The sequence below is a fragment of the Oryctolagus cuniculus genome, chromosome 12 (genome assembly GCF_051225735.1).
Source record: "Oryctolagus cuniculus isolate XC-2025 breed Fujian yellow rabbit chromosome 12, ASM5122573v1, whole genome shotgun sequence".
NCBI lineage: Eukaryota > Metazoa > Chordata > Mammalia > Lagomorpha > Leporidae > Oryctolagus > Oryctolagus cuniculus.
The window spans coordinates 21,591,000-21,606,568 of NC_142878.1; the positions used below are offsets into that span (position 1 = coordinate 21,591,000).

At 44.7% G+C, this 15,569-nt stretch overlaps 1 protein-coding gene across 1 annotated transcript in view; it reads left to right on the plus strand.

Moving 5' to 3' along the window:
* Window positions 1-4,770: 4,770 nt before the first annotated feature.
* The window catches only part of GCH1 (GTP cyclohydrolase 1), a 72,927-nt gene continuing 62,128 nt past the window's right edge, over window positions 4,771-15,569 (plus strand). The window contains exons 1-2 of the mRNA XM_089309688.1: window positions 4,771-5,071; window positions 7,820-7,865. Of these exons, the coding sequence (XP_089165814.1) occupies window positions 5,045-5,071; window positions 7,820-7,865 (73 nt within the window). The 5' untranslated portion in view covers window positions 4,771-5,044. The remainder of the gene's footprint in view (window positions 5,072-7,819; window positions 7,866-15,569) is intronic.

Genomic DNA, 15,569 nt, shown 5'->3' on the forward strand with positions numbered 1-15,569 from the left:
GCTATTTTTGTGGCTCTGGTAACAAAAACCTAAGAAGGATGTTCTCATTCTGGTAGAACAGTGTGGGGCAGATTAATGGCCAATAAAATGTTTGTCCCAGGGCTGGCACTGGTTGCCCAGGGTTGCTCTCTGAAGACAGATGGACTGGGATTGATACGGACGGGTTTTCTAAAGAGGGAGGAGTATTAATGTGGTCCCACGAGATAGACGCTTCATGACATCATTTCCCCTTCAAATTAAATGTTACAGCAGCTGATTAAAAATAGTAGCTGGGTCTATCTAAAATAAATGAAGAACTCTTAAACTCAGCATTTAAAAGGAATGAAAAAAAGAAGCCCATGCAATCCTGTTAGAAAGTGAGCAAATTAATTTCTCTCGAGGTTGCCCTCACAGCTGAGTGCGTAGGAGCGTGTCATACCCCTTTGCCTTTCAGTAAATCCTGCTCTCTGTTCACTTCTGAAAAATGAGCAAAAGACACGCACTAAGAAGATACACAGAAGACGCGTGCCTTCTAAGCACATGCTAAGATGTTCACTACCAGCCATTCCAGAAACGCACACTAAAACTATAGTGAGGTATACTCACATATCAGAATGGCCAAAATGAAAATAATGGTAACACCAAGTGCCGCTGAGGGTGCAGGAAACTGGATCACCTGGGTGTTGCTGGTAGGAATGTAAAGTTGTCCAGCCATCCTGGAAAATAGATCAAAACCAGAGTGGATTTACCATATTCCTCAACAGTTGACCATTGACCTCTTAAGCATTCATCATGAAGAAATGAAAACTTATTTTCATACAGGAACTTTTTTATGTGACTGTTCATAGCAGCTTTCTTTTTATTTTTTAAGATTTATTTATTTGAAAGGCAGAGTTACAGAGAGGCAGAGAGAGAGAGAAAGAGGTCTTCCTGGTTCACTCCCCAATTGGCCGCAATGGCAGGAGCTGGCCCAATATGAAGCCAGGAGCTAGGAGCTTCTAGGTCTCCCACGGGAGTGTAGGGGCCCAAGGACTTTGGCCATCTTCTACTGCTTTCCCAGGCCATAGCCGAGTTGGATTGGAAGTGGAGCAGCTAGGACTTGAACCGGTGCCCATATGGGATGCTGGCATTGCAGGTGGTGACTTTACACACCATGCCACAGCGCCGGCCCCCATAGCAGCTTTTCTTGGTATTAATCTACAACTGGGAACTACTCACATGTCCCTCAGTGGATGAATGGTTAAACTGTGGTACATCCATTCCATGGTAAACTGCTTAGCAATAAAAAGGAATAAACTGCTGACATATACAACAACTTGGATTGACCTCAAGAAAATTATGCTAAGTGAAAAAAGTCAGTTTCAAAAGGATACACATGACATTATTCCATACATAAAAATAACATAATTGTAAAAACAGAACAGATAAATGATTACCAGTGTTAGAGATGAGAAGGAGGTGTGAGTGTTTGGCCCAAGTTACTGGTTGAGATGCCTGGATTCCGCATTGGATTGCCTGGGTCTGAGTCCTGGTTCCTCTTCCAATCCAAGCTCCCTGCTAATGCACACCCTGAGAGGCAACAGGTGATGCCTACACATGGGGAGACCCGGATTGAGGTCCAGGCTCCTGACTGTGACCTGGCTCAGCCCCAACCATTGCAGGCATGTGGAGAGTGAACCAATGGATGACAGCTTTATCTTCCTGTCTCTGTCACTGTTCTTTGTCTCTCTGCCTCTCAAATAAATAAATAAAATCTAGAAAAGAGGAGGAGGAGAAGGCCATGGTCATAAAAAAGAGGCAAGAGGAGTGTGATGATGGTGTAGTTGTGAATATCTTGATCATGGCATTGCTTTCACAAGGCCATGTATGTCAGGAAATTGCAGAGTGAAACACAAAAATAAGTCTACTAGTCAAACACTGGCATTTGTGATTCATGGGAGAGAATTTTTGTTCCTGACTCCTTGGTTTTGCCCTCAATTTCTCTGCTGTATTTAAACTCCACGTTCAGAACCACAACAGCCGACAGTGTCTCAGAGGAGAGTCCCTGAAGACAGGCTCAGAATAACTAAGGAGGAAGCTGAAAGCTTGAGTCCTTGCTGACATTACTGAGTGCCCAGGCCATGCCTACAATGTCACCTCCAGACTTAATGGTGAAAGGAAACAGCAAGTATCTGATTGAGCCGGTGGTTCTCAGCTTGGCTGCACATGAGAACTATTTTTTTTTTTTTAGATTAATTTACTTGTTTGAAAGGCAGAGTTACAGAGAGAGGGAGAGGCAGAGATCTTCCATCCGCTGGTTCACTCCCCAGAAGTCTGCAATGGCCAGGCCAAGCCAAAGCCAGGAGCCAAGAGCTTCATCCAGGTTTCCCACGTGGCTGGCAGGGTCCCAAGCATCTGGGCCATCTGCTGCTGCTTTTCCAGACGCATTACCAGCGAGCTCTATTGTAAGTGAAGCGGTCAGGGCTGGGGCACCCATATGGATGAAGCTGGCATTGCAGGCAGAGGCTTCACCTGCGCCACAGCATGGGCTCCGTGAGAACCACTCTTAATGCCCAGACCACATCCCAAAGCAATGAAACCAGACTCACCAAGGGGAGCCAGGTTTCCTGGTGATTTCAAGGAACAGTCAACTCAGAACCCCTGGTTTAAGCCATCGTTCGTCAGATACTCAGTTGCTGGTATCGTGTCTGATGAAAAACATTTCTTTTCTTTTTTTTGACAGGCAGAGTGGACAGTGAGAGAGAGAGAGACAGAGAGAAAGGTCTTCCTTTGCTGTTGGTTCACCCTCCAATGGCCGCCATGGCCGGCGCACCGGGCTGATCCGATGGCAGGAGCCAGGTGCTTCTCCTGGTCTCCCATGGGGTGCAGGGCCCAAGGACTTGGGCCATCCTCCACTGCACTCCCTGGCCACAGCAGAGAGCTGGCCTGGAAGAGGGGCAACCGGGACAGAATCTGGTGCCCCGACCGGGACTAGAACCTGGTGTGCCGGTGCCACAAGGCGGAGGATTAGCCTATTAGGATTAGCCACGCCGTCGGCCTGATGGAAAACATTTATTTTCAATCACATAAAACTCAGGGCCCCCAAATGGTGACAAGATCAGAACCAGTTTGTTTTCTCATCAGCTCTGGTTTATCCATCTGTGAAACATTCCTAACATTGTAGTTAATTGCCACAAATACTTGGCTGACTGGCTGGCTGGGACAAATGTACAGTAGCAGTTGTGATGCTAAAAATAAAAATCCAGCCAGAGCCACAAAGAAGCCTGGTGGTGTAGCTTCTCTGTGAGTCCTTCTGTTCCCTTTTGTCCTTACTGTGACTTCTAATTGGCTTGTTTAATGCCGTCACTTCTGTGAGAATGGTGGCCACGGGCCTTACCGCGGCAGCGTGTCTGAGTTTGCCAGGTGTGAATTAATCAACCAAAAGGCATCAGGAGACTCCCACCTGACTCTGTTGAGATCACAAGCACCTGTCACCCCTCTCACAGCTGTGCTCTTGCTGAGGCAAGCTGCAAAGTACAAACAAGCAAACAGACAAGACAAAAATGGAGCACAATAGGATATTCTGATCCTCTAGTGTTTTAAGGCCTGTCTCTGGGTAGGCGTTTGGCACGTGGTTAGTTAAGATTCCGCTCGGGTGCCCATATCCCATACTGCAATGCCTGGGTTTGAGTCTGAGTCTTCATTCCACTCCTGATTCCCGCCTCCTGCTAATGTGCACCCAGGGAGACAGCAGGCGATGGCTCACTGCCACTCACATGTGCACCCAGGGAGACAGCAGGCGATGGCTCACTGCCACTCACATGGGAGAGCCAGATTGCGTTCTGGGCTCCTGGCTTCCATGTGGTACAGACTCCGCCATTGGAAAGTGAAGCAGTGGATGGGAGATCTCGATCTCTGTCCCTCTCTCTGCTTTTAAATAATGAAATGAATTTAAAAATAAAATACTGGGCCAGCACTGTGCTGTAGAAGGCTAGGCCTCCGTCTGCAGTGCCGGCATCCTATTTGGGTGCCAATTCAAGTCCTGGCTGCTCCACTTCTAATCCAGCTCCCTGCTAATGCATCTAGGAAAGCAGTAGAAGATGGTCCGTGTTCTTGGGCCCCCTGCATCCATGTAGGGGGGCCAGATTCCTGCTTTCAGCATGGCTCAGCCCTAGCCAGGCCATGGGGAGTGAACCAGTGGATGGAAGATGTCTCTCCCTCTCCCTTTCTTCCCCTTTCTGCCCTCCTTCCCCCTTTCTCTCTCTTTGTATCTCTACCTTTCAAATAAATTTTAAAAAAATACTGAAAAATAAATAATGCATCTGTTCTGAACATGTGCAGGCTTTAAAAAAGAAAAAAAGTCTGTCTGAAAACTGGCAAGTTACCTGTTGAATTACTGACCACAAGATTTTTTTTTTATTTTGCCTCTCTAGAGATCCCACGATAAAAGCAATGAAAATTAAAAGTAAGTGCATCCACAGAGTCGGTGATGGAATGAAATGGGCAAGGGACATGCATGCGCCAGAGAATTCCGTCAATTTAGGAAGATCTTACAGGAGTCTTCCCGGTGAAGCTGCACCTCGTCGGTGGGCGCAGGAACCACCTGGGGTCGCGGGTTCGAGGCAGACTCTGCCTCAAACGGTCGCAGCTGGGGCCTCAGGCTGTTGTGGTCCGTGTCGTCCACACTGAGCAGGTGCAAGGGAGCCCTCGTAACGAGGGACCGCAGCCAAGGAAAAGGCACAGCTTGCGCCCTGGCACCTGGGAGCGGCCTCAGACAGGCAGGGGCGAGACGTCGGGCTGGTGCCACCAAGCCCGCCGCATCACAGCTGTTTCGGCGCTGGAAACCCACTCCCCACAGGAGCCAGACAGGGAAAGGGAGGAGCTGTTGGGGCTGCGTGCCGCCTGCAGCCCCGCACCGCAGTCTGCAGGTACCAGGGCTCGAGAAGTCCCGGATCTGTGAGTGGCATCTCAATTGTGCTTTATTCTCGACAACTAATTGAAACGGAGTGGGGGAACCGGAGCAGCCCCCGCCCCCTGCATTTGAGGGGCTCCTGCCTGCTCACAAAGCCCGCCAAGGAGAGGAGACATGGGTGCCTGGGCAGCGAGTGACCAGGTAATACCGAGAGCTCAGAAAAACGGGAAGGTTTTTTATTTTCATCTTAAAAATATTTCTCTTTCATATTTGAAGGGCAGGCTTAGATAGGGCTTCCATCTGCTGGCTCACTCCCCAAATAGCTGCAAAGGCCGGGGCTGGGCCAGGAGGAAGCCAGGAGTCTGGAACTCCATCCGGACCTCCCATGTGTGTGGATGGACGGCCGAGCACTTGGGCCATCTTCTGATTCCTTCCCAGGTGCATTAGCAGGGATCTGGATCGGAAGTGGAGCAGCCCTGGGACTCCAACCAGTGTTCACATGGGATTCAGGTGTCAGGCGGGGAGGCGTATCCTGCCTTGCCACAATGCTGGCCCCAAACATGAAGATCTGGTGAGGGAAAGGGAGGAAGGATACAGGTGCCTCCCATTTCAGTCTCATCTGGGGAGCAGTCGCCACTGAGTGACACCTGATCATTATCCTGCACCTGTGGTCGTTCTGCAGTGACCCAGCTCAGAAAGTTGTGGAAATACCCATTCTTCCTATGGCTTTTCCAACTTGTAAGCTTTGCAATATGATTTTTTTAAAAAAGGATTTTATTTATTTGAAAGGCAGAATTAGAGCTTCCATTCGCTGGTTCAGTCACCAAATAGCCTCAATGATGGGGCTGTGCCAGGCTGAAGCCACGAGCTAGCAGCCTGCACATGGGTGGAAGGAACCCAAGCACTTGGACCATCCTCTGCTGCTTTCCCAGGCCATCAGCAGGAAGCTGGACCAGAAGTGGAGCAGCCAGGATTCAAACCGGCGCCCATATGGGATGCAGGCAATGCAGGCGGAGGCTTAGCCCACTGTGCCACAGTGCCAGCCCCTTTCCTGAAGTTTTTGACAACCCCTTGTATGTGTGGATTTCACTTTTTATTTTGCACCAAAAGAAATTTACATTTTAATTCTGTTTCTAGAAACTTTTTTGAAGAATCCTCTAGAACAGAATGAAACAATGTTACAAGTGCTACGGAAGCAAAGGGGTCGCCTTTAGAAGCAGGGATGAAGGTGGGGAATTAGGGGGCTATGAGGGCTGTTTGCTCTCCTTAGTGGCTGAATAAAAACTGCGGATTGAAAATGCAGAAGTGAGCCGTAGAAGAGCCAAGAACAGTGAGATCACCATGGGAGAGAGGAATAAATGAGCTAAATTTTTGTCTTGCCTAGCAGCAAGTTAAAAGTGAAGTTTGTTTGCATCAACATTGAGACATTTGAGAGCTAAAGAAGAGTGGAATATCCTGTTCTCAGCAGTTCAGAGGTTCAGGCCAGCGAGAGCTTGCCTGGAGGCACTGGCTGACCCGGCCTCGTCGATGTCTGTGGCTCTGCTCCTGGCAAACGCAGGCTGGGCACTGCTGCAGCAGGAGGTGACATTTATGTACATGGCTTGTCTTTCTTTTCCTTTGTTTTTATTTATTTGTCCAAAAATCAGAGTTACAGAGAGAGACAGAGATCCTCCATCTGCTGGTTCACTCCCCAGGTAGCTGTAACAGCCAGGACTGGGCCAGGCTGAAGCCAGGAGCCAGAAGCTTCCTCCAGGTCTCTCATGTGGGTGTAGGGACCCAAACACCTGGACCATCTTCTGCTGCTTCTCCCAGGACATTAGCAGGGAGCTGATTGGAAGTGCAACACTGGGTCTTGAACCAGCGCCCCACTGTGTCCCTTACCTTGGCTGAAAGTACAACCGAATTGCTCTCTGTGAGGAGAAGCCCAACTCTTCCTTTTGCATTTGTTTTGACTGGAATGAATCTTATTTAAAACACACACCTCAGGTACCAAGAGCATTGGTGATTGCTGGGCAGGAGAGAGCCACTGATTTCAGACTTTCTTTACCGAAACTGTTGAACTATCATTATCCTCATCATGCAGAAAAGGAAGACTGTTTAGAGACTAAATGACTTACCTAAGGTCACGTGGCTTGTGCTATCTCTCTGCTTTAGATGTTCATAAGTGCAGAAAAAGGAAAAGTATGGTAAAAGCAGAGTCATTCGCTTATTTGTAGAGGGACAGATTTAAGACCCCCAAGGTTCTCCTAGCGATTGCCCTTGAGTTGTGGCTCAGCAGGCAAAGCTGGCGCTTGTGAGGCAGGCATCCTCGCTGGGCCCTAATTGGAGTCCTTGCTGCTCACTTCTGATCCAGCTCCCTGCTCGTGGCCTGGGAAAGCAGCAGAGGGTGGCCCAGGTACTTGGGCCCCTGCCACCCACGTGGGAGACCCAGATGAAGCTCCTGGCTTTGGCCTGGCCCAGCCCTGGTTATTACAGCCATTTGGGGAGTGAACCCACAGATGGAAGATCTTGCTCTCTATCTCTCCCTCTTTTTATGTAACTCTACCTTTCAAATAAAATGAACAAATTTCTTTTTTTAAATGAATAAATCCAAAAGAAATACAGTGAAGCAGCTGTAACCTTGTGCAATTATGGAAGGTTTTAATCCTGCTAAAAAGAGTTGTCATTTTTCAAATAAACTGCATATAATTTAAAGTGTGAGGCAAATAAACAAAAATTAAAAAAATAAAATTTGAGAAGCTTGCTTAAGCGATCACAAAAGCCCACCTAATGGATATCAAAATAAATATTCTGCCTGTAGGGATTCAAATAACATAAATTTTTTTAATATCCAACTTGGAAGGACAAAGGGAATTTAAAATGAAGAATGTTTACACTTAAAACATGGAAAATTCACACACTATTTGCTAAATGGTTTGGCAATAACTTGGCTATCGTTTGGATTTAAAGGTGCTTGCCAGCCTGGTCCCTGTGGGAAGAAAGAGAAAATATCAAGGTAGATCCTTGCATGCAAAAATCAGATTATTTTTTGGGTCTCTCTGATCATTAGTGGTGATTGTTGAATATTCATGAAAGAATTGTTCCTTTTCCTTAGAATCAGAAAACCCTGGGACTACATCTGTTCTTCTGCTTGGTTTGCATGGCACAAAGATATCCAGCCAACAGCCTTCAGAGAGACAGTGGCAGCCCCAGCTGATGGCTCTTTGCTCAGTATTCTAAAATCTCAAGAGAAAGACAGTGTATAAACATAACATTTGCTCGTTTCCCTCAAGCAGCAGGCGTAATACTAATATTTATGGAAGCTTGCAAAGAGCCACTTGATGCAAGAGCCAGGTGACCATAAATGACAGAGGAAATTCACCTGAATTGGTTCAAGATGTGTGTTGCTGGGAAGCTATGTCCAGGGGCAAATAATCATATTGATTCCCGGGAAATGGTGACACTAAGTAAGTGAACAGACAGGTGCAGCCACACAACCACTGCTTAGCCGTTTTCTGTTTTTGTTTTTTTTTCCTTCCCCTAAGGCGAAAGGTTTGTTCTTGTTTTGTATTAAAGCTGGTGGAAGATTTTAAAGAGAATAAGGAGGCCTGTTTTTTAAAATCACTGTAATAATCATAACTTAGATATGTTTATGGGGGCCTTTTGCATACTTTTTTAAAAACTTTTATTTAGTAAATATAAATTGCCAAAGTATAGTTTATGGATTACAATGGCTTTTTCCCCCCATAACGTCCGTACCCCTCCCATCTCCCGCTCCCTCTCCCCTTCCATTCACATCAAGATTCATTTTCAATTATCTTTATATACAGAAGATTGATTTAGTATATATTTAGTAAAAATTTCATCAGTTTGCACCCACACAGAACATAAAGTGTAAAATACTGTTTCAGTACTAGTTACGGCATTACTTCACATTGAACAACACATTAAGAACAGAGATCCTACATGAGGAGTAAGTACACAGTGACTCCTGTTGTTGACTTAACAATTTGGCACTCTTGTTTATGGCGTCAGTAATCTCCCTAGGCTCTAGTCATGAGTTGCCAAGACTATGGAAGCCTTTTGAGTTCACCAACTTCGATCTTATTTAGACAAGGTCATAGTCAAAGTGGAAGTTCTCTCCTCCTTTCAGAGAAAGGTACCTCCTTCTTTGATGGCCCTGTTGTTTCCACTGGGATCTCACTCACGGAGATCTTTCATTTAGGTTAGGTGTTTTTTTGGTTTTTTTTTTTTTTTTTTTTTTTTTTTTTTTTTTTTTTTTTGGCTTTCCATGCCTAAAATACTCTCATGGGCTCTTCAGCCAGATCTGAATGCCTTAAGGGCTGATTCTGAGGACAGAGTGCTGTTTAGGACATCTGCCATTCTATGAGTCTGCTGTGTATCCTGCTTCCCATGTTGGATCATTCTCTCCCTTTTTGATTCTATCAGTTAGTATTAGCAGACACTAGTTTTGTTTGTGTGATCCCTTTGACTCTTAGACCTATCAGTGTGATCAATTGTGAACTGAAATTGATCACTTGGACTAGTGAGATGGCATTGGTGCATGCCACCTTGTTGGGATTGTATTGGAATCCCCTGGCACATTTCTAACTACTTTTTTTAAAAAGATTTATTTATTTATTTGAAATGTGGAGTTAGAGAAAAATAGACATCTTCCATCCACTGGCTCACTCCCCAGTTGACAGCAATGGCCAGGGATGGACCAGGCCAAAGCCAGGAACCTGGAGCTTCATTTGGGTCTCGAACATGGCAGGGGCCCAAGCACTTGAGCCATCTTCTACTGCTTTCTCAAGCCACAGCAGAGAGCTGGACTGGAAGAGGGGCAGCGGAACTAGAACTGGCACCCATATGGGATGCCAGTGCCGCAGGTGGGGGATTAACCTATTGTGCCATGGAGCTGGCCACATTGTTTTGTTTTCTTTTGTTTTTAGACTTAAAAGCAAGATTTACTGGAGTCAGAGACCTCTAGCCAGAGTAGCATGAAGCGGGGCTCCAAGAAAGGCAAAACCTGAAGAGGCCAGTGGTACTTGGGCATTTAAGCACAATTTTGGGAAAGCAAAAAAAACCTTCAGCTTTGTAGTATATCTTGAAATCTGGTATTGGATGCTTCTGGTTTTGTTTGTTGTTTGAGATTGCTTTAGCTATTTGGGGTCTCTTTCCATATCAATTTTAGGATTTTTTTTCTAGATCTCAAAAGAATGTCCTTGGTATTTTGATAGAGATCACATTGAATGGAATTGTAAATTGCTTTGGATAGTATGGACATTTTAATGATATTAATATCAATTCCTCCAGTACATGAACATGGAAGATTTTTCCTTTTGGTATCTTCTATTTCTTTTTTTTTAAGATTTATTTTATTTTATTCAAAAGGCAGAGTTACACAGAGAGAGGTCTTCATCTGATGGTTCACCCCCTAGATGGTTGAAATGGCTGGAGCTGTGCCAATTCAGAGCCAGGATCCAGGAGCTTCCTCCGGGTCTCCCATGTGGGTGCAGGGGCCCAAGGATTTGGGCCATCTTCTACTGCTTTCCCAGGCCATAGCAGAGAGCTGGATTGGAAGAGGAGCGGCTGGGACTAGAGCTGGCACCCATATGGGATGCTGGTGCTTCCAGGCCAGGGCGTTAACCCACTGCGCCACAGCGCTGGCCCCCATTGGTGTCTTCTGTTTCTTACCTTAATGTTTTGTAATTTTCATTGCAGAGTTCTTTCACATCCTTGGTTAAGTTTATTCCAAGGTATTTACATTTTTTGTAGCTGTTGTGAATGGGACTAATCTTACATGTTCTTTCTTAGCCATGGCATTGTCTGTGTATACAAATTCATTAAATTTTGTGTGTTGATTTTACAACTTGCAACTTTGCCAGTCTCTCTTAAGAGTTCCAATAGTCTTTTTTTTTTTGACCTCAGAATAATTTTAATGGGTGTTGACAGCATTATCCTAATACAGTCACCTGTTTATTTTTAAAAATTTTTTTTCAGAGGGCAATAATATTTTTAAAATTAATTTATTTTTTAAAATTTTTATAGAAAGCTTTTATTTAATAAATATTAATTTCATAAATACAACATTTGGATTATAGCTATTTTTCCCCCATACCTTCCCTCCCACCCCAAACCATCCCACCTCCTACTCCCTCTCCCATCCCATTCTTCATTAAGATTCATTTTTAATTATCTTTATATACAGAAGATCAACTCTATACTAAGTAAAGATTTTAACAGTTTGCACCCACACAGATACACAGTGGATAAAGTACTATTTGAAGACTAGTTTTACCGTTAATTCTCATAGTACAACACATTAAGGACAGAGGTCCTACATATGGAGCAAATTCACAGTTTCTCCTGTTGTTGATTTAACAACTGACACTCTTATTTATGATGTCAGTAATCACCCGAGGCTCTTGTCATGAGCTGCCAAGGCTATGCAAGCCTCTTGAGTTCACAAACTCCAACATTATTTAGACAAGGCCATAATCAAAGTGGAAGTTCTCTTCTCCCATTAGAAAAAGGTACCGCCTTCTTTGATGGCCCCTTCTTTCCGCTGGGATCTCACTCACAGAGATCTTTCATGTCGGTCATTTTTTTGCCACAGTGTCTTGGCTTTTCATGCCTGGAGTTCCAATAGTCTTTAGTAGTCTTTTGGTTCCCCTATATATGGGATCATGTCATCTGCAAATAGGAATAATTTGAGTTCCTCCTTTCTAATTTGTATCTCTTTGATTTCTTTTTCTTGCTTAATGCCTCTGACTCAAACTTCCAGAATTGTATTGAACAGTAACAGTGAGAGTGGACATTCTTGTCTGGTTCTGGATCTTAGTGGAAATGCTTCCAGCTTTTTCCCATTCACTGTGATTTTGGCTGTGGGTTTGTCATATATTGTCTTGATTGTGTTGAGATATGTTCCTTCTTATACCAAATTTGCTTAAGTTTTTTTTTTATCATGAAAGGATATTGTATTTTTTTTAAAGATTTTATTTATTTATTTGAGAGGTAGAGTTACAGGCAGTGAGAGGGAGAGACAGAGAGAGAGGTCTTCCATCCACTGGTTCATTCCCCAGATGGCTGCAATGGCTGGAACTGTGCTGATCTGAAGCCAGGAGCCAGGAGCTTCTTCCGGGTCTCCCACACGGGTGCAGGGCCCAAGGACTTGGGTCATCCTCCACTGCTTTCCCAGACTGTAGCAGAGAGCTGGATCAGAAGAGAAACAGCCGGGTTTAGAACTGGCATCCATATGAGATGCTGACACTGCAGGCAGAGGGTTTACCTGTGCCACAGTGCTGGCCCCTAAGATACTGTGTTTTATCAAATGCTTTCCCTGCATCTATTGAGCTAATCATGTGGTTTTTAATTTATCAGCTTAATGTGATGTATCATGTTTTTTGATTTGCATGTGTTGAACCATCATCCCCTGCATCTCTGGGATAAATCCTACTTGGTCTGGGTGGCTGATGTTTTTGATGTGCCATTAGATTGGATTAACTATATCTTGTTGAGGATGTTTGCATCAATGTTCGCCAGGGATTTTGGTCTATAGCTCTCTTTCTTTGTTGAATCTTTTTCTGTTTTTGGAATTTAGGTGATGCTGGCCTCATAGAAGGAGTTTGGGAGGATGCCCTCCCTTCCCATTGTTTTGAATGATTTGAGAAAAATTGGGATTAGTTTTTCTTTAGAAGTTTTGTAGAACTCAGTAGTGAAGTCATCTGTACCTGGGTTTTTCTTCACTGGGAGGGTCTTTACTACTGATTCAATCACCATGTTAATTCTTGGTCTATTTAGGTTTTCTAGGTTTTTGTGCCTCAATTTGTTAAATTGTATGTATCCATTTCTTCTGGATTTTCTAGTTTGTTGGCATATAGTCACTGTTAATAATTCCTGATGATTATTTTTATTTCAGTGGCATTAGTTGTAACATCTCCTTTTCCATCTCTAATTTTATTAATTTGAGTTTTTTTTTTTTTTTTGGTTAGTTGGGACAATGGTGTACTAATTTTTTTTTTCTTTTAAAAAAAAAACAGCTCTTCAGTTTACTGATTTTTTTTTTTTTTTTTTTTTTGACAGGCAGAGTGGACAGTGAGAGAGAGAGACAGAGAGAAAGGTCTTCCTTTGCCGTTGGTTCACCCTCCAATGGCCGCCGCGGCCGGCGCGCTGCGGCCGGCGCACCGCGCTGATCCGATGGCAGGAGCCAGGAGCCAGGTGCTTCTCCTGGTCTCCCATGGGGTGCAGGGCCCAAGCACCTGGGCCATCCTCCACTGCACTCCCTGGCCACAGCAGAGGGCTGGCCTGGAAGAGGGGCAACCGGGACAGAATCCGGCGCCCCGACCGGGACTAGAACCTGGTGTGCCGGCGCCGCTAGGCGGAGGATTAGCCTATTGAGCCGCGGCGCCGGCCTAGTACAGTTTACTGATTTTAAGGCAGAGGCACAGAGAGTGAGAGAGAGAGAGAGAGAGAGAGAGGGAGAGAGGTCTTCCATCCGCTGGTTCATTCCCCCAAATGGCCACATTGGGTGGAGCTGGGCCAATCTAAAGCCAGGAGGCAGGAACCTCCTCTAGGTCTCCTGTGTGGGTATAGGGGCCCATGGACTTGGCATTCTCCACTGCCTTCTCAGGACATAGCAGAGAGCTGCATTGGAAGTGGAGTAGCCTGGTCTCAAACCAGCACCCATTTGAGATGCTGGTGCTGCAGGCAGTGGCTTTACCCTCTATGCCACAGCACCGGCCCTGAAGCCAAAGCTTTTGAAATATCTCAGTTGGACAGGGAAAAAAAAAAGATGCAGAAAAAAATTAGGAAAACCAAAGATAGTGTTCAGGATCCATGGGATATCATCAAATGACAAAAATACATGTCTTAGGAGTTCCTGAAGGCATGGAAATACAGAATAACATAGAAAATCTATTCAGTGAAATAATAGCAGAAAATTTCCCTAATTTGAACAGATATGGACAGCCATAGAATCCCAAATAGACGAGATCAGAGAAGATCTTCACTGTGACACATTATATTCAAACTTTGAAAAGTAAAACATAAAGAAAAGATCCTAAAATGTTCAAGAGAGAAATGCCAGATTACCTTTAAATATTCTACAATTAGAATGACAGCAGAATTCTCATCGGAAACCTACAGGCTAGGACAGAATGGAGAGAAATAATCCAAGTCCTTAAAGAAAAAAACTGTCAGTTCAGAATACTGTGCCCAGCAAAGCTCTCATTTATAAATGAAGATGAAATAAAGACCTTCCAAAACAAACAAAAATTCAAAGAATTTGTCATCATCAAGCCAGCCAGTGTATGTATTAACAGGAAGCTAGAATCAGGAACCCAATTGAAAAGTGAACCCAGCACTCCAATATGGGATGTGAGTATCCCAGTTTCTGTCTCCTATCTCTTCCCCAACTAATCACCCCTGTTTATTTAAATTTGGCTTCTGTGTTTCTCTCCTCTTCCAGTTGATACAAGCTCACTTTGTCCTTAGGGGATAGGCCCTGCCCTGTTAAGTTGGTTTTCAGATCTTGTGTGAAGATACATTTTCCTCATCTGTAGCTATCTTATTTGTATTTTCAACAATAAGGTTTTGGTTTAATTTTGATCTGTTTGAAGGAGTCAGTGTTGGAACTTGAATCAGGCAGTGAAGAGCCAGGGGTAGGGATGTTTCTGGCTGCTTCCACCCCCTCTCATGGAATCCATCAATTACTGAAATCCAAATAGTTGCAGACTCCAGTAGATAAAAGCTACAACTACACTGATGGGAAAGCCGGGACAGTGGGAGAAAGCTGTGGGAGTGAGGCCTTCATCTTAAATGTCTTCCTTTTTAAAAAAAGATTTACTTTATTTATTTGAAAGAGTTACAAAGAGAGGTAGAGACAGAGAGATCTTCCATCCTCTGGTTCACTCCCCAAATGGCTGCAACAGCCAGAGCTGGGCTGATCCAAAGCCAGGAGCCAGGAGCTTCTTCTAGGTCTCCCACATGGTTGCAGGGGCCCAAGCACTTGGGCCATCTTCTACTGTTTTCCCAGGTGCATTAGCAGGGAGCTGGATCAGAAATGGAGCAGCCAGGATATGAACTCGTGCCTGTATGGGATGCTAGCACTGCAGACTGGAGCTTTAACTCAAATGTGCCACAGTGCTGACCCCTTAAATGCCTTCTAGGGGTTTTAAGAAATAGGGTCACTAGGCCATGGTTTGATGAGATCAGCAGGACTTTTAGCTTTTCAGTGGGAGCATTTGTTTATCACTTACTGGAAACTCAGCTTTAATTTTAAATGGACACACAAGACCTGAACACTGAATGGATTCCAGACAGGAGAGAAAGATTTCAGGTATCTCCAACAGGACATGGAACTAGGTGTGCTACCAAGCAGTGAAAATGGTGGGCTCTTAGTTCAGTCTTCCACTGAGCTCTGATGCTAATAACAGTGTTGCTCCAATTGCCATGTCAACTGTTAATGACCATGTTATAGAAGCACAAACCATTGGAAGTTTTGAAATTGGACTTCGTTCTTACTGATTTCTCAATTGCATGTCTTTCAACACTGTTTGACGTTTAGAATGGATAACAAACAGCTGTCATTCGCTGAGCATCTAATGTCTGGCATGCTGTTAACACCTTGCGTGCATTGTTCTTCAGATTTTGAAAATATCCAAGCCTTCTCATATAGAGAAAATTGGCTGAAGCATCCCTGGGAAGCCATCGCTTGCTG